At 37.8% G+C, this 24,310-nt stretch overlaps 1 protein-coding gene across 1 annotated transcript in view; it reads left to right on the forward strand.

The window, feature by feature from the left end:
* Positions 1-24,310, forward strand: part of LOC126368785 (uncharacterized) — a 55,415-nt gene that overhangs the window by 8,932 nt on the left and 22,173 nt on the right. The window contains exon 3 of the mRNA XM_050012938.1: positions 9,764-9,902. Within this exon, the coding sequence (XP_049868895.1) occupies positions 9,764-9,902 (139 nt within the window). The remainder of the gene's footprint in view (positions 1-9,763; positions 9,903-24,310) is intronic.

Here is a 24,310-nt window from a genome sequence, read left to right on the forward strand (position 1 = left end):
TGAAACACCCAGTCAGCAATCCCAAGAAAAACCCGGTTAAGTACCTGGTACAGCTTTTTGGAGTAAATCAGAGGAAGTGGCTGTAGGCTATAGATACATGTTAATAGAGTCGATGAGCCAAGGAAAACTTCCATCATCATCATCATTAATTTAAGCGTCACGTTTTTGTCGGTGCAGCATTCTCCATTTTTGTCTATCCAGGGCCAATTCTTTGACTTCCTTGTAAGATACGGCGTTCGCTTTCTGTTTAATTTGTTCCATGTAAGATCTTATTCGTTGGTCTTTCCTTTCCTCTCTTTCCTTCTAGCTTCCTCTCTATAAAGTTTTTAATAAATTAGTCGTGTCTTATTAAGTGTCCAGTCTTGCCTCTTCTGTCCTCAATAACTCTCAAAATGTATATCTTTTCCCTTACTCTTACTAACACTTCTTCATTAGTAACCCTTTCTGTCCAACTTGTTCATTCTCTCACAACACCACAATTCAAAGGCCTGTTTTAAGGCAAACATACCTGACGTCAATATCTACTACCACTTACCATAGACAAACTACTACGTAAAACTACTACCGAAGTACCCTTTATCTTCTTACCGACCAAAGGCCGGCGTGACGTAAAGTCTGGACCTTTCCACCGTTTTTGGCTACGTGCCTACCCAAGCTGGACTAATATAGACACTAACTAATAATATGTAGGTATCTGCTATATACTCAGTGGTTGCTTATTGGGTTCGATTACCGGTCAAAAAAAATCATTAGGTACTTAAATATGAAAATGTTCCGACTTTAAGCTATAAAGAACTATAAACTACAAAACTAAAGTAAACTATAAAGAAACTAAACAACTAACTAAGAAACTAGAGAATGTCATACTATTAGCATAAGGCCTGCTATTTGTTTCCCTATAGTTATACAATAAATTAAATGCATTTGATTAGATTTTTTTGTTTTTTTTTTTTGTTAAGACAGAATAGGACATAAAAAACATAACACACAACGTAGAGTACAGTAATTATACACACAGCAGTACACACTTATTACTCTTTCAGATACAGTTTTTCAAATCAAATCAAATATCCTTTATTGCACAAACAAAACATACAAACATTTATTTAAACGTTTTTCTTTTATTTTTTTGAGATTTTTAATTGATTTATTAAATCGTATAGCAGACTTTGTCGTAATAATTACGTATACTTATGCATCAAATCGAGGAGCTCGGTGGCGCAGCGGTAAACGCGTTCGGTCTGCGATTGTTGAAGTTAAGCAACTTTCGCAAAGGCCGGTCATAGGATGGGTGACCACAAAAAACGTTTTCATCTCGAACTCCTCCGTGCTTCGGAAGGCACGTTAAGCCGTTGGTCCCGGCTGCATTAGCAGTCGTTAATAACCACCAATCCGCACTGGGCCCGCGGTGGTTTAAGGCCCGATCTCCCTATCCATCCATAGGGAAGGCCCGTGCCCCAGCAGTGGGGACGGTAATAGGCTGGTGATGATGATGATGATGCATCAAATCTACAATAATTCAGATCAAAAAGAGTTGGATATTGTATCCTATAGATCATATTAAATTATAAAATCCTGATTAAGTACTTACTAAATAAGTACAGATCTTAAAATACGTAAATCATTTTCTTAATTCTATTGTACTTATTTATGAATTTTAATCTAGAAAAACGTAAAATAAGTCCGATATTTTATTATGTTTTAGAATAGAATAGAATATAACCTTATTCCCAGAACAGTGAAGGTTACAAAAGTACTTACATAAATTAAGATTAACAAATTATGACGTCACAGTGTGCTTTTTAATAAATTGTATAGCCATTTCGCGTTTGACTAGTTGTAAACTAGCCTATTATGACGACACTATATTGCAAAGATAGTAAAGCTTGATCTTCTGATTTTTGTATGACGGTCATATAACTGACGCGTGTGGACCCAAGAAAGGCAGTTAGGAAGTGTAGCGGTTTTACGTGCTGCCATTACACGAACATGCTGAGATCGTAAGAGAAAACGCTTCTGATGTGTTGCAAAGAAGTCGATTTGCCTCCTACTGCGGATAACTACAATGTTAGAACGTTTTGCCTGTAACATAACATAAAATCACACCTAACATAAATTCCACATGATATCAACTCAGAATCATGGTCTGTATCGTCCCCCTCTGTATTCGTTACGGTGTCACTAACACCTATCACAAGCCAATTTGACTGTTAATGTTGTTAATCCGGCCAATTTCCAGCAATGTTCTTTTTTAACGAACAATCTAAACTTTTTACTACTACGCCTCGGGTCGATGACCACATTAAGCTGGGTAATCTAGAATTCCCCGCGCAACCTTCCGTAGAACTCGTCACGTAACATACGTCACGTAGTACCACGTATATGAATTCAAAACGATTCTAATAGCAGGTATAAGGACGGCACTTTTTAGAGGATCGTAAATATAGGTGGCGTTCATACCTACGTACATACGTACGCCCACAGAAGACAACTTGCAGCTACTTTTGATGCGAAGTCGGAGAGATTTTTTTTTATATAATAAGACCTGGTATTTTGCACAGTTTTATCCCGTCAACCTGATTACTCTAGCCATAGAGGCGGCCAATCAGCTCGCGACCTCACCGGCGTGGTCGACGATTTCCCTCATTCAGCGCTTATCGCTATCGACCCTAGGGTCTAGGGTCGATTAACTGCTCACCTTCCCTCAGCGCCCTCAGCGCTCCCCATTTATCCGGCCAAGTATTTAATGCCATTTGCGGAAAATCTACAATAAGTCACGTGAACAAATATTTGTACAGTTTCACAATAAATCTTTTTTTTTTTCTTTCTTATTGGCTGGAGATTGCGCAGAGTCGAGAAGTGTGGTAATATTTGCTCAAAGCAAATATTCTATAACCTTCCAACCACAATCTCATTAGTGCGCCGCTCTCAAGTTGGTCCCGAAGCTTTAAAAGCTGTTTTGAAAGCTTTTCAAAAGTACTTAACGCCATATTGTGCAAACAATAACTGAACCCGAAGTAGGTAATAAGGTTTATGTACCTTTTGTAGCTATGAATCGACTATAGACGGGGTGTATCCTTTCTAACATGATGGATTATCATACAGGCATTGAGTTGTTCAGCTGTCACCATATGGTTCCTCGTCAGCTTCAGAACTCCGATACCGATTTCCCTCATTCAGCGCTTATCGCTATCGACCTCATAGGGTCGATTAATTCTTTCTGATTTTATACTCTGGGCACCGTCAGGCCTGTTGTCTTAAATTTTGTACCGGGTGAGAGCATCGTTTGTCCAGACAAGCAGTTAAAGCCATATGCGGCAATGTCAGATAAAAAAAAAAAGGAGGAAAGTATGTCATTTACGTCCATACCTGTCGATTTTCTGTAGATAGTAAGTTGAATCGAAACTTATTCTATAATTTTCTTCACTTCCGGTCTACGAGAATTTTCGCCCACTACAATAAATCACGGCCTCCGTGGTCCAGTGGTTTAGCGTTGGGCTCACGATCCGGAGGTCCCGGGTTCGAATCCCAGTGGGGACATATCACAAAAATCACTTTGTGACCCCTAGTTTGGTTAGAACATTACAGGCTGATCACATTATTGTCCAAAAAGTAAGATGATCCGTGCTTCGGAAGGCACGTTAAGCCGTTGATCCCGGTTACTACTTACTGATGTAAGTAAGTAGTCGTTACATGAGCCATGTCAGGGGCCTTTGGCGGCTCAATAATAACCCTGACAGCAGGGTTGATGAGGTTGGTAATTCACATCACAAACCCACACGATAGAAGAAGAAGAAGAATCACGACAAACAATAAATGGTCAGCTTCAGCTGCGAACTTTATGTTACACTGCTGCAGTAAAGATAGGTACTCTCGTTATAGATTAAATTCAGCTCTTGGCGTGTCAATTAATCACTCTGAAATGGGTATAATTCATATCAGAATGACTTTGCTTGGCTTAAAATATTTCCACACATGAGTTTACCTATGTAAAATAAAATAGAGTACACTTTCTTGACACTTGACGAGGGTATGGGCGTTATGCATGACATGAAATAGTAATTACCTTGTTTAATAATATCTAGTTCACCTAAATACTAGTTCATTTACCTATCAGATCAATATGTCTACTACCCAACCGTTACTTTGAAGTAAGTATACCGGCTTAGTTCATTATCTATTTGAGGGCTGTATCTTTGACTACAGTTAATGTAACACCGAATTGTGTGAATGGTTTTAGTCTGTATTGGTATTTAAGAGATTTAAGATATATTTTCACTATGTTAATAACAAGTCAACGACCTCAGGTTGAACGTTGGGCTCACAATCCGGAGGTCCCGGATTCGATTCCCGGTGGGGACATATCACAAAAATAACTTTGTGGTCCCAAATTTGTTTAATACGTTACAGGCTGATCACCTGATTGTCTGAAAGAAAGATGATCCGTGCTTCCGAAGGCACGTTAAGCCGTTGGTCCTGGTTACTACTTACTGATGTAAGTAAGTAGTCGTTACATGAGCCATGTCAGGGGCCTTTGGCGGCTCAATATTAACCCTGACACTAGGGTTGATGAGGTTGGTACTCCACCTCACAACCCACACGATAGAAGAAGAAGATCAACAGATCAAAGATAAAGCCATTGAATATATGTTATAAGTATGTTAAGTAACAAACAAAATCACATTTGGATGTGACTTTTTTAACAAAATCTCACAATAGCTTGTTAGTTTCAATCTAGGTAAAGAATTGTAGTCTCAATTTTTACCCGAAATGAAATTAATTTAATTAAATCGAGATTTTGTTAACGAAATTTACATATTATCAATAAGTTTTTTAAAGGCACTTACGAGATTTTCAGTGACGATGTATATAGACTAGAGAAACATAATATAAAACACCAGGCATTTATTCATAGAACTTGTCCCCTACAAGTCATCTAAGGGTCAGAAGTTATAAATAAGTATTCATATTAACAATGAACCCTGCGGTCATGAAACCACCCTTTACATCGATATTGCAGGCGCCAGTTCGTCTGCGACGGGACCCACTGTATATTACGAAATCGTGATTTGTTGTTGCCCGGAACATTGTCTCCGGTTTTGTTTAAGTTTCGAATTTGGAATGCTTTCGTACGCCCGCTTCCCGCCTGAAACCGTCTTGATACCAATAGCCTAAGCGTCCTACTGCTGTGCACAGACCTCCATTCTATCAACCGGAGGGCATAATATGAAGCATATTGCACCACGCTGCTCCAATAAACTCTTGTTTATGTATAAGTAACTTGTAATGTATTTATTGTTGTTAACTCTGTTGGTGACCATAAATAAATAAATAAATAAATAAAATAAAGGTGGGTGTTAAGGCTAGTTTAGCATCTCCTGTAGTGTTAACATGCGCAATATGATAAGATTTTGTCACGGTCGATTCTGATAATATAGTATTGTCGATCGGTGCTAATCATCATCATCAGCCCATTAACGTCCCCACTGCTGGAGCACGGGCCTTCCCTATGGATGGATAGGGAGATCGGGCCTTAAACCATCACGCGGGCCCAGTGCGGATCGATGGTTATTAACGACTGCTAACGCAGCCGGGACCAACGGCTTAACGTGCCTTCCGAAGCACGGAGGAGCTCGAGATGAAAACTTTTTTTTTTGAGGTCACCCATCCTATGACCGGCCTTTGCGAAAGTTGCTTAACTTCAACAATCGCAGACCGAGCGCGTTTACCGCTGCGCCACCGAGCTCCTCCGGTCGGGTTCGGTGCTAATATGTGAATCTAAATAAAACATGTCGTTCTGTAAAAATCGAACAAAATCACGTGGCACACATGTTAGGGACAAAACAAACATCGATTTGATAAAATTTATTGAATCAATCGATAATTTTATCACTTTGCGCATGTTATCGCTGCAGATCCTACTAAACCACAGACGCGACAAGCTGTGTTTCGTATCACAACTAATATACTCGTACTTAATCAGCTTAATTGACTTAGTCCAGTCTTCTGCTTGGCGAAATTAATGTCATAAATAAATAAATGTACGATTAGCACTAAAATGTGTATATTCTCTAGTCTAGAAAATAATCTGTTATCAATAATAAGTATAGCATTACCTCATTGGCCATTTATTAACAACTATGCCCTACTCAGAGCTCCCTATCTGTCTCAATAAAACCCTGCATATTTGACACAGAATTTACCTCTCCTTTGTCTATTCAGTTTGATAAAGGTCTAGCTTGGTAGATTTGTGCTGAGCCCATCTAGATTGAATACGTCGACCGTCAGGGTCGAGTTACCTTAAGATTTCCTGAGGGTTCCTTATGGTTTCCTCGCAAAATTGGAAGACATTCCTTGCCCTTTACGAGTCTAAACACTGTAAATCTTAACTTAAGGTGGCTTTATACGAAGGTGCAAAGATTTGGACAGGATAAAGAGCGATTGAGACGTGGAAATAAAATTACGGACGGACGGTTTTCCCTGTGAAAATTCATATGGAGAATTTTCTAATTTTGAATTGCTATGGTGAGGAACATATTCGCCTATATGCGTAGGATTTTAAAGACACTTGTAAGTGACATGTTATCTTGTGATAAATAGCTCTGTAGCATAGTTGGTTCAACAATTATAGATGGCGATACAGCTCACCACCTATCACGAAGGTCCAATAGAAAGCTTGGTGACGTGTGGGTACTCAGTTCATCTTGCCAATTGGAAATATACTCGTGAGTTTCTGTTACACATACATAGGTACATAAACTCACGCCTATTTCCCACCGGGGAAACGCCACCGGACCGAGCACCGGGGGGAGCTTCTGTTATGTTAATTTTTATGTCATTACAGAATAAAACGGGAGTACGCCGGGTTTATTTTCCCGTCTTTAGTAAAGCAGTAAATGTAAACAGCGATGCTGAGGCGGTAGCAAAGTTTATTACGACCATAACGCCATGTTATGTCTTCCGTTGTTTCAATAACATTGTCATGTGAGGCCACATAATACTTTCAATAGATATAATACCATTGTACATATACATACATACATACATAAACTCACGCCCGTAATCCCTAATGGGGTGGGCAGAGCCACAAGTAATCAAAGACAACTTGCAGCCACTGTTGATACGAAGTCCAAAGATGGATATCTATGTACTCGCCGTTTGAATTATAATATTTTGGTGCTGTAAAAATCCTCCGTCAAGTGGCCAACGCCATCTGCGGCCCAAGTGGTGAATATAATTTGACCCTACAAATGCTACTTAATATCACATATAAAGTAAATGCTCGTAATTAAATGTGAGTATGCAAACTGTGCTTTTATGGAAACTCTTTACCTGCTTCCATCAGAGCATAATAGAGTATGATGTATTTTATTTGTTTCAATACTTGTTTTGTATGTGTGTGTATAGTCTATTATTTATTATAGTTTCTTTAGATTATGGTAAGGTATATTTTAGTAAATATGTATGTTTCACCTGAAATGTGCTAGTTCACTCGATCCGACATTGTCACCTAGGCAGGTCATTAATTCACTATGGTGCATGACGTGTGCGATATACGCCCCCCGGTCCAAACTAATTAACTTTTATTCTGTACATAAATAGTAGCTATGTATACTTACTACATAGACATTAAAAAAAATAAACGTTCATTAGTGAAGAAAATCCGCAGTCCTGATGAAACAGGCTCCTGAAAATTGTAGCGGCATGTGCCCAGAGTTAATTTTTTGAGCACTGCACTAAGGCCGAAACCCAGCTCTTATTTATAAATTATTAAGAGAACACTAGCTTTTAATTGTGTTAATTTCTGAAATAAACATACTTATTTAAATTTGAAATTTGAATTTGAATAAATACCTTAACACGTCAACACGTTGATGCAGATTAACTTTTTTGACAGAACTTGCTATACTTACACATTGGTTTTATGATCATTCGTCTGGTTATGTTAGTTCTGACCAATGGTATAGAGTGGAATCTATAATAATATTATCTATATTAAGCAGGTACGTTTTTGACTGCATATAGCCGTCTGATACTTAAATTATGTCCCAAAAATTGTGTCCAAATAAGAAGTTTTTTTTTAATATTGCAATAATGTTAACTAACACTAGAACTATTAACTTCACCTCCAACATAAACGTTGAAATCGAAATTCATCGTCGCTTCTTGTATTCTTCAAAATGTATCAGTTCAGTCCACTGTCGCCTCATCGAATTTATGCTTTCTAAATAAGACTTACCTACCCTAAGAAAGAAAGCAATCCCAAATGACAATCAAGGTCGACCCATGTCACCTACCACAACATTTGACATTCAAATCAAACTTTGACAACGAACTCGCCTCTTTAATTTAATGAAAATTATAATGGAAAATTGCGTGTCAATTCTAGTAGGTAGGTACCATGGATTATCCTGCAAACAAACACATTACTTGGCCGAATTTGGATACGAGTAATACAGTTCTTGATTTCATATTACTATAGGACTTGTAAAAGTGTGTACTAACTGGCATATACTTACATGGTGTTAGTGACACCGTAACGAAAACTTCGAAGGATGATTCAGACCATGATTCTGAGTTGCCATCAAGTGGAATTTTCCGTCGCAAATGTATGAACTTGAAAATCATTTTAAAAACACTACTCGTGAATGTTCCGACAGGAACTTCCACTTGATATCAACTCAGAATCATAGTCTGAATCATCCCTCTCAGTATTCGCTACGCTACGTGCACGTACTTGAACGGTTTGCAAGTGACATCGTAACAAATACTGAGGGGGATGATTCAGCTCATTATTCTGAGTTAATATTAAGTGGAATTTTCTATCGTAGAAGTATAAAATTTAAAATAATTAAAAAAAAAACACGTATTTTAGATGCAAAATACCACTTGATATCAACTCAGAATCATGATCTGAATCATCCCCTCAGTATTCGTTACGATGTCACTAACACCTGTTAATGCCTTTTGACGAACGACCTTTTGGTGCTATAATCATTAATAGTTTTAAAAACTCCAAAACAACGATTGCCTTCAATTCCCAAGGCAATTACTTTACAAATTTCCAATGGTTTTTAAAATCCAAGGCGGTCGATTTGATACCTAGTAACTTTGTGTACTGTCAACACACAAATCGTGTATAAGCGAGAAAATTACACGTTATTACATTGTGAATAATGTAGCACATGGGTAATGGGCGGTGATTAATGAAATGATAGTGTCTAGTGGTAAAAGTACCAGTTAATTGACAAGTAAGTTATAAATGAATACAGAAAAGATGCGAAGAATAAGAATTATGTTTTTAAAAAAAAAAAACAAAACTTCCCAGTTTGTGAACTATCAAACAAATAGGCAAAGGTCCTTAGATAGCATTTTTGTAATCCTTAATATCTTTTTTTGTATAGGTACGTTATACAGGATGCTAATGACATCATAACGAATACTGAGGGGGATGATTCAGACTATGATTCTGAGTTGATATCAAGTGGAATTTTCCGTCGCAAAAGTATGGAACTGAAAATAATTCAAAACCAGAAAACGAGTAGATATCAATCAATTCCGAATAATGGCCTGAATCATCCCTCAAAGTTTTCGTTACGATGTCACTAACACCCTGTATTATAGGTACCTATATAGTATGCGCACCGCGCGCGTTTGCTTTATGCCTGTTTTAATGTCGGGAATACAAGCGTCGTCTGAGAGGTTTATATTTGGAACAGTTAGGGAATCATTCGTTTTGATAACATATATCCTTTCATTGCAGCTGTTCAACGGCGATGCTCTGCGCGGCCATCATGACAGACCACTGGGAACATGTGGTGTGGGAACACGCGGCGCTGGCCGCCCTGGCCAACGCCTCCAACACCGCCCTGCAGTGGTTGCTCGATGAGAAGGTGGCTAAGGTAAAGCTTGAAACTTGGACATATCATATCACTACCGGGGGTCGTGACGTCTTCATGAATTGTGTGGGTTGTGAGGTAGATGACCAACCTCAGCAACCCATCAGGGCTATTATTGAGCCGCCATAAGCCCCTGACATGCAGTAGTACCCGGGACCAAAGCACGGATCATCGTACTTTCAGACAGTCAGGTGATCGGCAAGTAATAGTGATTTTTGTGATATGTATCCTTACCGACAAATGTCCCAACTGCAGTAGAATATTACCTCTTTAATAGTTCTTCGTTATATACGCGAAGATACCCACTTTTTTATTCAGAAAAATAAATCGTATCCAATACACCAAACCAATGTATCCCTTATCAAAGCAACCGTAAATCTCTCAGGATTATAAAAGCTGTTTTATCTTGTCGCGCGAGAAAGTATTTCAGCTATAAAATATATAATAAGTAGATACTTTTCCAACGAGATATGGCACGGAGCATCTAGGTTTTACACCTAAAAGACTTTTTACTTTACAAATAAAAGACGCGACATTAAAAGAAGCGTTTCAAGAAAGTTCGTGCTTGGAATCGAATTTTCTAGAAATCTGACCAGACAGAGAAAATGAGACGCAATTATAATGGAAATAGACAGAGTCGGCACCCCTGGTTTTACTCAGTAGGGAATGGTAGGGCAAATTTACAATAAAACAAGAACAACCTATTTTTATTTTCCCATCTCTTGTCACCGAGTTTTTCTACTTAAGTAAGTATACAAAAAAGATTGAGTATTTTAATTTTAATACTATGGTACAGCAGTGGTTCACTAAAGTACTGCTACAGTTTCGTATCTACCAACTTTTAGCGCAAAATTATTATATTTAGGTACTTACTTAATTCTAGTGGCCTCTGTGGTCCAGTGGTTGAGCGTTGGACTCTCGATCCGGAGGTCCCGTGTTAAAACCCCAGTGGGGACATATCACCAAAATCACTTTGTGATTCACAGTTTGGTTAGGACATTGCTGGCTCATCCCCCATTTGTCGGAAAGTAAGATGATCCGTGCTTCGATGGGCACGTTAAGCAGTCAGCCGTCGCTATTGTTTATCTAAGTGAGTACTATGTAATCGTTTGAGCGATGTCTAGGGCTCATGGCGGCTGGGTAGTAACCCCGATACTAGGGTTGATGAGGTCGGTTATTGACGTTACAACCTACACGAGAGAAGACTTAATTTTTAATTAGTAATATTAATTTACTTTCAGCATGGAATAATACCTACTACGTATATAACGGAAACTCTCCGCTTCCGACCATGGGCTGAGCTAGGTTTTGCCTCACTCGGTCTTAGTTTAGCTTTGTCCGGTCAAGTAGTTAATGCCATTTGCGGCAAATCTACAATAAGTCAGGCCAAAAAAAAACTTAGTCATAGAATAAGGAATAATACTACGTCTTGCTTTAGTCTTCAATCGTATAGCGTCAGACGACGTACAGATGTGCGAGTACGACAACGTCAATGTGTAGTGTCTGTGGCAAACGAGGTTTTTTTGTATAAAGTACTCGAGATGTGCTTTTAGTATGTAGGTAGGTAACTATTTAATAAGTTCCAAACTAGGCCAGGAAAAGAAAGTTAGTGGAAACGGGTAATGAATAGAAACTCAGAAACTCGCGTTTAGTTTAGTAGGTATAAAACTTGGAAATAAGTATTGTATTATGCGTCGTTTACATTCTGTAGCGAATTGTAGAGGAACAATTTTTCATTTTTCCTTTTCTCCAGTTTGCGGACTATCAAACATCCTTTATTTTTTGAGAATTCTTTGAACGTATTCTTTGAGACTTGTTTTACAAATGGCACATTTTATTCGAGACAGTTTTCCTGACTTGTAATGTTTTTCTCCGAATTTTCAGTAGGTACGATATTTGTCTTGCTTTTTGTGTCTCTCAAATTGATGTCTACGCATTTGTCACATTGTAAAATATTGTGTCATGCTGGTTTACCTAAGCGTTTTTTAAAACGTAGGTAACTCTAAAATAGAGCAAGTGATTTGGATTTGCTACCTATATTGCTTCTCTTTATTTTAACCAGAATAAGTGAAAGATGAATTGTGCTGTTGTGTTTGTTGTGTGTGTTGTGTTGTTATGAGTGAAATAAAGAAAGGGAAAAAATATATTTATTCGACATACCTACTTATTGTTTTCATATATTAAAACAAAATAATACAATTGTGAATGTATCCCGAAACGGTTACACCTCAGCATAATGCCTAGACTATGACGCCGAATGGAATATGTGTTGTGCCTGGATGTAATAACGAGGATCACCATTAGGTCATCATCAAGTCATAAAAGTTGCTCAGGTCTGTTATCCATGAAATTAGAAGGTTAAAGAGGGCAAATCTGTACAGCGCCGTCCGTATCCAGGAAAGTCCCTCAATCCGCATAATTAATTACAAAACTGATGACTTTCAGTCTAACAACAACAATTAATCAATTGGCCAGTGAGTCAGACAATTTTCCCTCTATTCCTATTCCGATACAAGTTCGATAAACCGCATCGTATCGGAACGCCCACTTTGGTACACCGATATCGTCAATTACAAAGTCCCAACTCCAATTACAGGGGTGAATCGCGTGGGTAATAACAGGTAATACTTCGACGACAAACTATCGCGGACCACCTGTGTTGTTCGTACGATGATATTTCGTGTTTGCGACCGTTGATTGAAGTTTTGCTTCTTTCCGGACTGTGACTATAAAGATAGGTTTTCGTTTTTTTTGCTCTATATTTACCCTGTTTACATAAAACATCATAGCATCACGCCTGTTCCCTGAAGGGTAGGCAGAGGTGTACGGTATGCATACCCACTCCTCGCCAGCTATGTTTAAATCCCGTGTAATAGAGGGCAAGCATATTGCCATTAACCTGACACAAATCCTGGAAACCACGACCGTGATATCACTTATCTAAATCCAAACATGAATTCAAACTCATTAAGTCGAATTCAGTGGTCTAGAGTTTAAAGCAAAAGAGAAAGAGTTACAGTTTATAGTTTTTAGTAGCTTGCGGCCTTCGCATCAATGTGGCTTGGCGCTTTAAGCGATAAGGCCGCCATTTGCCATGTACTTAGTTAAGATACTTTTTGTAATTATTTCTTTTTTTATTTTGGTGCAATAAAGTGTATTTGTATTGTATTGTATTGTAGCTTGCTGCGTTCCGTCGCGTGTGTGTGAGTTTCTGGGTAAGCTCGTTCCACCGCCGATCTCTCCTTCTCCTCGTGGAAGACTGAAGTCAAGAGCAAACCCATCTTTAAAAAAAGCCCCAGCCGGGATTCGAACCCGTGACACTACGATGCAAATCACACGTTATCCAAACAGGGCAAAACTGATAACTTTCAGTCTAACAACAGGCTATCAGCTATCACGGATTCCATATTACATATCTCTCGTCTCTTTCATACTAAGCGATGTAATATATCTCTGTCCTGCAGTCATTTGCAAAAATACATGTCAGATTCAAAAATACATGCAAACCACTTCACTTTCACAAAAATCGTATGCCGCTTCCGGACACCCTTTACGGTCTACTACATCGTCTCTAAATCGCCTAAAACAACCTCGTATCTGAAGATATATTCGAAATACATTCTCATTGTGACAAGAAAAGGCTATTGTCCCGTAGATTTCAATTACAAAGAAATCGATGGATACGATACATGTATACGAGCTAGGAGCGAGCTTGATGTAGGTACCTCACCCGAATGGGGACCACTCGCACGCACGAGGTAGGTCCTCACACGGCTATAACGAGTTTTTTAAGGCTTTGACATTATCCTGATTTTCACATCTCCGTGCTCGTAAATAATTATCCCTGTGACCACTTTGCGGAAAATAAATTAACTATAATTAATTCCATTTTTCCTCGCTTTGTTCTAATTTACTCTGATGGACATGACTTCACTGAATATACACAGTTTTAGTGACATCGTAACGAATTTTGTCACGATCATTGTATCGATTCTGACGACATAATTGTGTCGTATTGTTGATTGGTGCTAATATGTGAACCCAAATAAGTCATGTCGTTCAAAATCGTAAAAAATCACGTGCCACGCATGTTAAAGAAAAAAAAACCAACTTATCGGTTCGATCGTTGCGTATGTTAGCTGGTCTCACACGGCTTTATTAAACATTCTTTGTTAGAAATTGGCTGATAGAATGTGAATGTTTAAAATGTTTTGCATAATGTGTAGCGTCGAGTCAGTCAAGTCACCTTGGTGAGCCATATAGCCGCTCAACACGCGATTTTCCCATGAAATGTACATTTTTCATAACGAAAATATTTTACTTACTAAATCCCTTATAGGTAAGAAGCGAAAACGAAACAAGACATAAAAGTGGAACTTTATGCTTTCTTTATAAAGTTCAGTTTTGTTTTTACGATTGGAGGGCTGAGGGGAACGAGTTTTTATAAAGGTTCGACCAAAGACATCCTATAAACAAATAGACCCACATTGGCTAAGGAGATTTTCTAAAAAAGCGTCCTAACCGTGTTGTAAACAAGTTATGTATATACTAGTATAAGTTCGTTCCCTCAAATTAAAGTGCAATATCGGTTGTAGGTACAGTGTCCTTACACGCCGTCACTTGTGACAAGAAGCGCCGCGGACACTTTTTTACTGAGATTGGTTGTCTATATATTATACGAGGTCTGTGTGTTCGACTGATAATGTTCCCGCCAAGAAGTGAAAGCCGTCCTAGGAAAATCTACAATAAGACTGATATTAGGCAGCTAAATTACTCAATTTTATAACAATTTTTTATCTTTATTTTTTTAAAGAACGGCCCACAACGGCCCTGTGCCGAGGTTTTTCTTGCAGCTTCTTTTCCCCGGCTATACAGGTTGTGTGAAGCTGCAGTAGTTTTAGGCGGATGAGACGTTCGTTATGTAAAAATTGACGATTCAAAATTTAACTATGTTACCTATTGAATAAAGATATTTTTGAATTTGAATTTGATGATTTTCGCATAACGCGCGTACAAGTCACTGCGATCGGGACATTGCTGCCGACCTCTTTACCGTCAACCACGTCGGTAGTAGGTATGTCGTGTGAGAGTCACATAGTCTTCTTCTTCTTCTATCGTGTGGGTTTTTGAGGCGAATTACTAACCTCATCAACCCTGGTGTCAGGGTTACTATTGAGCCGCCAAAGGCCCCTGACATGACTCATTTATAACGACTACGTACTAACATAGTTTTGTAGTGTATCTTATAGCTACAGAGCTACTTAATATAAATAAATCACTGTACATATAACAGAAAATTTCTATACCTATGTAGTTTTTAAATGGAGGTGTTTTACGGCTAGTAGCCGGGACTAATAAGTGTAAATCACTATGACATTCACTTGATGTCTTTGTAGAAAGAAATATAACCGGTTGAAGCACCTTTTCTTTTTAACCTGTGTTTTACTTATGTTTTAACATTTATTTATTTATTTATTTATTTATTTATTTATTTTCGGAAAACCAACAGCTACTTTAAACAATATACATATAAAAATACATACGATGCAGGGGAGCCAATTATAGGTTTCCACAAATAGACATAGTACAAAATCAGTCTGATAGCATTAATTATACAATACTAAATACAAGTAAGGTGAACAAGCATAAGCACTAAACTTATTGAAAACTTATAGAAAAAACATAAAATAATAATAATAATTACACAACACTACACTACACACACACACTAGAAATAAGGTAAACAAGCTTAAGCACTAAACGTATTAAAAACAAATGATACAAAAAAAAAAAAGAAAAATAATAATAATAATATGTAAAAAATAATAACTAACAATTCATTATACCGTGCCAGAATAAAACATGCTGAATTAAAATAAACTATTTAAAAATAAGACGAAAGAAAAGAAAAATGTCTGCAGTAAACAAAACAACGAAGAATCAACGTCATGACGTCCCCAACCAACACTCTTTCGCCAAATTACGCTTAACTGTAAGCAAACTACAATTAAAGATATCAAGATCCAGGTATTTATTTGCGTCATTTAAGCTTCTACATGCACGCCATAGAAAACAATCCTGCCGGTAATTAGTGGATGCTGAAGGCAATGACATCGGTGTGTAAAATCTACAGGATCGAGTGGGAACACTAAATGAAAGCTTGCTAAGCAGTTCCGGGCAGTCAACGGACCCATTAGTTAGCCTCAGCAAATAAGCTATGTCCGCAATATCACGTCTCGCTTTAAGAGGTAAAAGGTGATGCTGCTTACAAATACTATAGTAAGACGAGGAACTATAAGGTTTCCTTAATTTATAGCATAAGAATTTGATGAATTTTTTCTGTATGGATTCAATACGGTCAATATATACTTGATACCTGGGATTCCAAATTTGAGATGCGTATTCTAACTTGCTTCGTACAAAAGCACAATAAAGAATTTTGAACGTTTTTGCACGCACAAAACAAGAAGAAGTACGCATAATGAAACCCAGAGCTTTCGTAGCATTCTTTACTATATTATCAATATGTGCATCGAATTTCAGCTTAGTATCGTGAACTACACCCAAATCTCTCATGTCAGGTCTCTTTACTAATGTATGTCCTCCCAACGAGTAGGACGTTACGACATTAATATGTTTACGTGAAAAAGTAACAACAAAACATTTAGAAGGGTTTAAATCTAATTTGTTAGCCCGACAGTATTCGTCCAGGCGCACAAGATCCGACTGAAGTGCGCAGGCATCATCTTCGGATTTAATTTTAGCGAAAACTTTCATGTCATCCGCAAAACACAGCAATTTTGAGAAAGAGAAACAATTGCTGATATCATTAACAAAAATATTAAATAATAAAGGACCAAGCAGAGATCCTTGGGGAACCCCACTGGGAATATTAACCCACCCTGACATATAATTGTTAATGACAACAGCCTGAGATCGATTCTCAACGTAGGAAGTAAACCATCTGAGTAAATCCCCCCTAATACCACAGTTAAATAATTTTGAAATTAATATGTTATGATCAATTCTGTCAAAAGCCTTACTGTAATCAGTATAAACTACATCAACTTGACATCCGTTATCCATAGCTTCAGTGATATAGTCATTAAAGAGAACAAGATTCGACACAGTAGACTTGCGTTGAAGAAAACCATGTTGGGCACTATTAAAAAGGTTTTTTAATGCGGCGTACACTTGGCCATGAACAACCTTTTCGAGCAATTTTGACAGAATACATAATTTAGAGATAGGTCTATAATTACTAACATCAGTCCTAGAGCCTTTTTTGAGGACCGGAGTAATATATGCCGACTTCCAAATTTTTGGAACGGAACACTCAGCAAACGACCTCTTAAACAATAGTACGATAGGGACAACTAAGCTCATAGCACAATTAATAAGAAATAATGCTGGTAGACGATCTGGACCTGCTGATTTAAGTATTAAAGTATTAAAATGCTTATCGTTCCTCGACTCGTCACACGACGCCGCGTTTCTACTACAGAAGTAATCATAATCATTTATCGCAAGTCACAGTTTTACATAGGTGGTATACAGGATATAGTAGGTACATTGTGACGCCCTACTAGGACATAGCAAATTAAGCATAACATTTGTTAAGTGGTCAGTATTTACATTCATACAATAAGCTATGAACAATTATCTATCTAGTATCAAGTAATGTGTCTAGTACACAGAGTGTTAGTGAGATCGCGCCGTATACTGAGGGGAACGATCCAGACCATGATTCTGAGTTGATATCAAGTCGCAAAATAATTTTTATTTGTTTTTTTTTAATTATTTTCAATTTGATGCGATGAAAAATTCCACTTGATATTATACCTAAATCAAAATAATGAGGTAAATCATCACCCTCAGTATTTGTTACGATGTCACTTACACCCTGTACTACTTAGTAGTTACAGGTAACCATACAAGTACAACCATACAAACTGTTAGTGACACCATAACGAACACTGAGGGGGATGATTTAGACCATGATTCTAAGTTGATAACACGTGGAATTGCCTCTCGAAAAATTCATATTTTTTTATGTTTTTTTAAATTATTTCCAGTTACATACCCTGGACCGGCGTGCGTATATGAAACGATAAATAAATGTGGAGGAAGCAAGAGGAGTGTGTCAGGATCGAAGCAAATGGAGTTCCATAGTCTCTGATTACCCCGGTGGGAAATAGGCGTGAGTTTATGTATGTATCTATGTTTCAGTTCCATATTTATTTTCATGGGATAATAAACAAATACATGATATGTTAATAATACGTGTAGGATATTTTCACATAAGTACTACAATCAACCACATTATCCACGTATTAATTTACAATGTCGTCTAGTGTGCTGAGAAAAGTTATGTTACAAATTAAACAAAAAATAAATTAGCTCAGGGCTTGAATAATAGATTTTTTAAATTTAGAACTAGATAAATTGAATATGTCTATAAAATGAAATGAGTCATTGTATTGAAAGAGAATACGACGTAGAGGTACTCACCGTTCTAAACAGCGGGTAGGATCGAGCCGCTATTCGATGAACTATCATTTTAAATCCAATGTCATTAATAAGGTCCGGTCAATACCTTTGCGGCGGAAAAATCCGCTTGATATCAACTCAGAATCATGGTCTGAATCACTCATCAAAGTTTTCGTTACACCCTATGTCCTTAAGATATGTATGTACAGTTCTAAAGAAACATTAAGTGGATACTACGCTAGACCGTGTAAGCTAATGTATACCTACGAGTACGTATTAGAAGAAACGCAAATTCAATTACTTACCTGTCGATTGTTGAGTTCAACAGTAACACGTTACCTACTTCTATCGTGTGGATTGTAAGGTGAATTACCAACCCCATTAACCCTTGTGTCAGGGTTATTACTGAGCCGCTATAGGCCCCTGACATGACTCATGTAACGACTACGTACTTACATCAGTAAGTAATAACCGGGACCAACGGGTTAACGTGTCTTCGGAAGCACGGATCTTTTTACTTTTTGGACAATCAGGTGATCAGCCTGTAATGTCCTAAGCAAACTAGGGATCACAAAGTGATTTTTGTGATTTGTCCCCACCGGGATTCGAACCCGGGACCTCTGGATCGTGAGCCCAACGCTCAACCACTGGACCTCGGAGGCTGTTTATCACTCTAGCCGGAATTTTATTACCTAAACCCATACTTTTAGGTATTCTAGCATGCAATATCAGGGCAACGCAGTAATAGGTACGTGTAAACTTTGTGCAGGCGGAAACTTCAATTTAGTGTGAGTATACTTATATTGGCCCCGATTCCTGCAAACATCGCCTAATTTTATTTTAAGTTATATCCGTCATTTTCATAACCGTCGAAAAGGAAAGGGACGGATGATTCACAGCTCTTAATTTTAGGAAGAATGAGTAAATGAATGAATAACCCGGGCGAATCAAAAAGGTACGTCGCTGGTATGCAATCCGTTTGACGTGCTGTCTACTTAACTGTGTCGGGTTATTGACGGATGTAAAATTTTTAGACGGTTGGTTTAGATTTGTGCTTAAAATTGACGTGTGTTCCATAAATTTTATGCTTGTCGATTACCCGTCCCTTTCCTTTTCGGCGGATAAGAAAATGACAGATATAACTTAAAATAAAATTATATGGTATTTACAGGAATTAGCACCACTGTATACTTACCTGTTCCTTAACCGTTGTTACTAGTTGCCTGATATAATGAATAAGTACATAAATACATAATTGATGTATGAATGCATGGACAGATAAAGATGGCTAAACTAGCAATGAGCTCATTGAAAATTCAGTTACTTACAAGCAATTTTAAATTAGTTAAAGATTCCAAACAAAAACCATTAACCGTACTTGTATTTAATGTCAGTATTCCATGTTCGAGGTGAATTTAAAGTCAAAGTAATTGCATTGGAAAGCCATCTATCTAGCTGAAACATGATTAAACAAATTGTATTGAAACAGGGGAACTGAAGCCAAATCGATGTCAATTTCATTAGATCATGCAATCGATCTAGCTAAACGTTGGTATAATTTAGATATAGTTAGCTGGCTCCAGGGTTTTTGCTCATCATCTCCCTAGCGTAATTCCGTTTTTCACAGGGTCCGCTTACCTAATCCGAAGATTTGACAGGTCCATCTAGATCGGGGTCTGGAAGCGCTCTTAGCTATAATTACTTACAAGATATGGATAATATATGAGAAAATATTACATGATCTTACTAATAAATCCGTGGTCCTGTAGTTGAGCGTTAGGCTCACGATCCGGAGGTCCCGCGTCCGAATCCCGGTGGGGACATATCACAAAAATCTCTTTGTGAGTCCTGATTTGGTTAGGTCAAGAAGATCCGTGTTTCGGAAGGCACGTTAAGCCGTTGGTCCCAGTTACAACTTACTGTCAGGGGAGTTTGACAGCTGAATAATAACCCAGGCTTTGATGAGGTTTTAAATCCACCTCATAACCAACACGATAGATGACCTCTGTAAGATCCCTTAATTATAATGACTAGATGATGTAGACCAGTTAGTTTCGTACTTGGCACGAAGCTCACCTTGAACTAAGACCTATTTTATCAGACCCGTCTGGAAATTCTAATTTCGCAACATCGCTCAATAGTTGCCATTTTGCTCAGTCTCTGTTCTGTTCATCCGCAATTTAAATAACTATTGAATATGGAAATTATTATTGAACTAATTGGGTAGTTTCCTAGGTCAAAGATAAATTATGAAATTCTGATTAAGCACTAAATAAAGATAGATGTAAAGGTGACAAGAACGTGTTCTTTTTTCTATTTAACTTTTTTATGTGTTTTAATAATGGAATATGTAATAATAAGTGCGACATTTTGTCACATTTTTCTATGACGTCACAGGTTGCTTTTTCATAAAAAAAACATAGTATTTTATTTATTTTATTTTATTTTGTTTGGGGAGCTTACAGCTTAATTCACAATTGACGTATAGCAAAAAGTAACTGATTTAACTAGTTGGAAATTACCATATTCTAATTTAAAAGGAGCAACCGAAGGAATCAACTATCTTGTAGCCATAAATAGTATACGACTAATGAGTATACACTTTAGTACCATGTCATGTTATTACGACAGAGTTCTAAAGCGGGAATATAATATTGCTTCTGCCTGTATTTACTCATAGTTATTAAATTGTTTTATTATTATGATGATGTTTTAAAGAAAGGCCAGAGTCAAGAGTTCTGTAAACCAATGAGCATGTGTGAAGATTTTGACGAGAATAAAAGAATCGAATGGTAGACATGATCGTGGTAAGTGGCATTCCGTGTTCTATGCCTACTCCTTTGGGAAATGGGAAGGTCATATGTAGGTATATGACAAGGGCTGTCGAAGTATTTGCCCTGTTATCCCTAAACTCTACCACTCCATGCTATTCTCGTGAGACCTCGTAAGTAAGACATGGTTTTATTTTACATAACATTTTACAAAGCACGGAATCATCTCATTCTTAAAAATCAGGTGATTTGAGCCTGTAATATCCTGGCAAATTAGGGACATTCTACCAAAGATTTTTAATAGACGTGTCCCTACCGGAAATCGTACTCAGGAAATCCGGATCGCCCAACGCTTAACCATGGGGCCACGGACAACGTTTAATAACAATATTAGTAGTAAGTATGTGTATTGGCAACATAAGCTCATAACTATATCCCAATGAGGTAGTCAGAGGTATATCCATCGCAAGCTGAACTAAGTACCTTTTTTTTTTTTTTTGACGTGACTTATTGTAGATTTGCCGCAGATGGCATTAACTACTTGGCCGGACAAATGGGGAGCGCTGAAGGCTCTCACCCGGTACAACATTTAAAACAACAGGCCTGAGGGTGCCCAGTTGGGCGCGAACCTCGGCTCAGGGCGTCGTCTGAGAGGAAAAATATTTGAAAGAATTAATCGACCCTAGTGGGTCGATAGCGATAAGCGTTGAATGAGGGAAATCGTCGACCACGCCGGCGGGGTCGGTATCGGGGACCTGAAGTGTTTGGTGTCGCGAGCTGATTGGCTGCCTCTATGGCAACTAAGTACCCACACTACACCGAGCTTTCTGCTAGATACAACGAGAAAGCTGATGAGTTATCGCCGTCGAAGCAACTAAGTATATTAGTGGAAATTAATAACTCATTGGTGCAAGTTCGGTATCGGGGTTCGAAGTGGCGCTCCCCGTTTGAGAAACAAGCCAGTGTACCACAGGATCACATAGACATTTTTTTTACCCCATTTAGAAAAGACCGAATCAGCTGAAAGCACTTACCTACGCAAATGGAACAGAAAACTTGCCAAAGTTTCTTATCGTCACTTGTCTACTTTTAAAGAACTTTGTAGACATATAACTCAGCTTGTTACACATAACGTAACATAAATTATAGACTATTCATTCGTACCAATGTTGGGCTCCAATTGCGGTAGTAAAATGTCGACTGAATCGCAACCGGACCTCGAACGGACCTGAAACTTTTGACATCTCGATATCACCTGTCACTGTCACTTAAACCCAAGCCGAAACGTAAACGAACGTAACTTCAGACGTAGATTTCTGTAACAGCTATGAGAAAGCTACTTTTTCTCATAAGTACCTTTAAAATACATTTATTGTTTTTATGTCAATGTCCTCAATCAACCGATCATTTTAACTATTCTCATCAAATTCCTCAATTAATTCATTAGTGATATAGTTGACCTGACCTTGTATGCCTGGTTAGATAAATAAATAAGTTCATTCAATCGGAAGGGGAACCCTGGCAAGACTGTTACGTAATAATGATAATATCAGGCCTGACAAGTTCATTCCATCACGGAAATGAAAACTCAACGAAGTTCGTTAATTAAAACTTCTTTGTCACTTCGTCGTTTAGGCTTTAGGCGACTTCTCTTAATTTCAATTCTATGTCTACACCTCTGCCTAACCCTCTGGGGAGTGATGCTTTGTTATGCTGCTGGTTTATTAATGCTTGGAAGTGATGAAGTCACACAGCGACTTCAGCTCTTACCGGACATATCGTAAAAATAGACAGAGGAATTTCCTTTCAAACATGATGGAACATTATGAGCGATGGGCTGATCGCTCTGTTTACCCCATTAGGGAATACGGGTGTGAACTGTATAAACAAAATGACAGACGCTACCTAGAGAGAGCTCGTAAGCAAAATTTACGGATAAATTGGCATACCTACGACCATGGTTATCTTCTAAACATCACTACTCGTATTCGGAACACATAAAATACTAACTACGAGTATTTTCTTGTTTCATAGTTTTTAGAGTGTGATTTTCCGTAGTCGGGTATTAGTTTTTAAACTTTCCAATCCGTGATTTTAAAGATTTGGAGATAAACCTATCCGGAACATGTCTGAGCAGTTGTGTTATCAATTCAACGTAATTATCGCGTAAACACAAGGGAACCCGGGAGTAAAAGCTACTTTTATGTACATTTTATTTGATACCCAAGACAATACTTTTCGTCCTCAATTTATGTCCTTTAGAGGGCTTTAGCATAACGTCACATAGCCTATAACCACCGGACAATTAAGACGCTTCTTACACCTCATCTGTTAAATTCTAACAGTTGGCTTAGAAATTAGGTTGGAGGAGATGTGCATACACACATACATAGCGGTCAAACACATTTTTCTTTCCGTTCTTTTTATCTGCAATCAGTCGCAAGACTTTTATCAGATTTGATGCATTGTTATTGGTTTGTTTGAAGTAAAGCAACCAATGTCACTAACTTCCATTTCTTTTGTGCCCAAGAACATCCATTCTCTTGAGCCTCTTCACCCTACTGCTGGTTTCCAACAGCATGGTTGCTAAGGGATTTGGATGGTTGTTCAACCGTTCCATATGCCTTTTATTGTGCTTTTCAATTTCTTTTGCAATTGTTGGCAATTCTAGGTGTTTATGGATCTCTGAGTTGCGGATAAACCAGGGAGCGCATGCAATGGTCTTTAAAATTGCGTTTTGGCCTCTCTGTAGACACTGTATATCGGTTTTGCTAGCGATAGCCCATAATTGTATGCCAGAATCAGAATCAGAATCAGAATCAGAATCAGAATCAGAATCATTTATTCAACGTAATTATCATGGATAAACTTGTTGAAGGTCAATGTAACATTTTTGAATTTACGTCATTTCGCAAGGTGTTATGGCTGAGGAGAAGAAATGACAAGAAACTGCAACAGCAACACATCTTTTAAATCAATGAGGGTACATTACAAGTTATTTAATAACTAGAGGAACACATTCAATACCAGACATTTTTATCATTTAGGTAATCATTAATCTTATAATAGGCTTTTTTACATAAAGTAAGCTTCACGTGAGCTTTAAATTTGTTCTCTGACAAATTTAAAATATTATCTGGTATTTTATTG

The sequence above is a fragment of the Pectinophora gossypiella genome, chromosome 8 (assembly GCF_024362695.1).
Source record: "Pectinophora gossypiella chromosome 8, ilPecGoss1.1, whole genome shotgun sequence".
NCBI classification, from domain to species: Eukaryota; Metazoa; Arthropoda; class Insecta; order Lepidoptera; family Gelechiidae; genus Pectinophora; species Pectinophora gossypiella.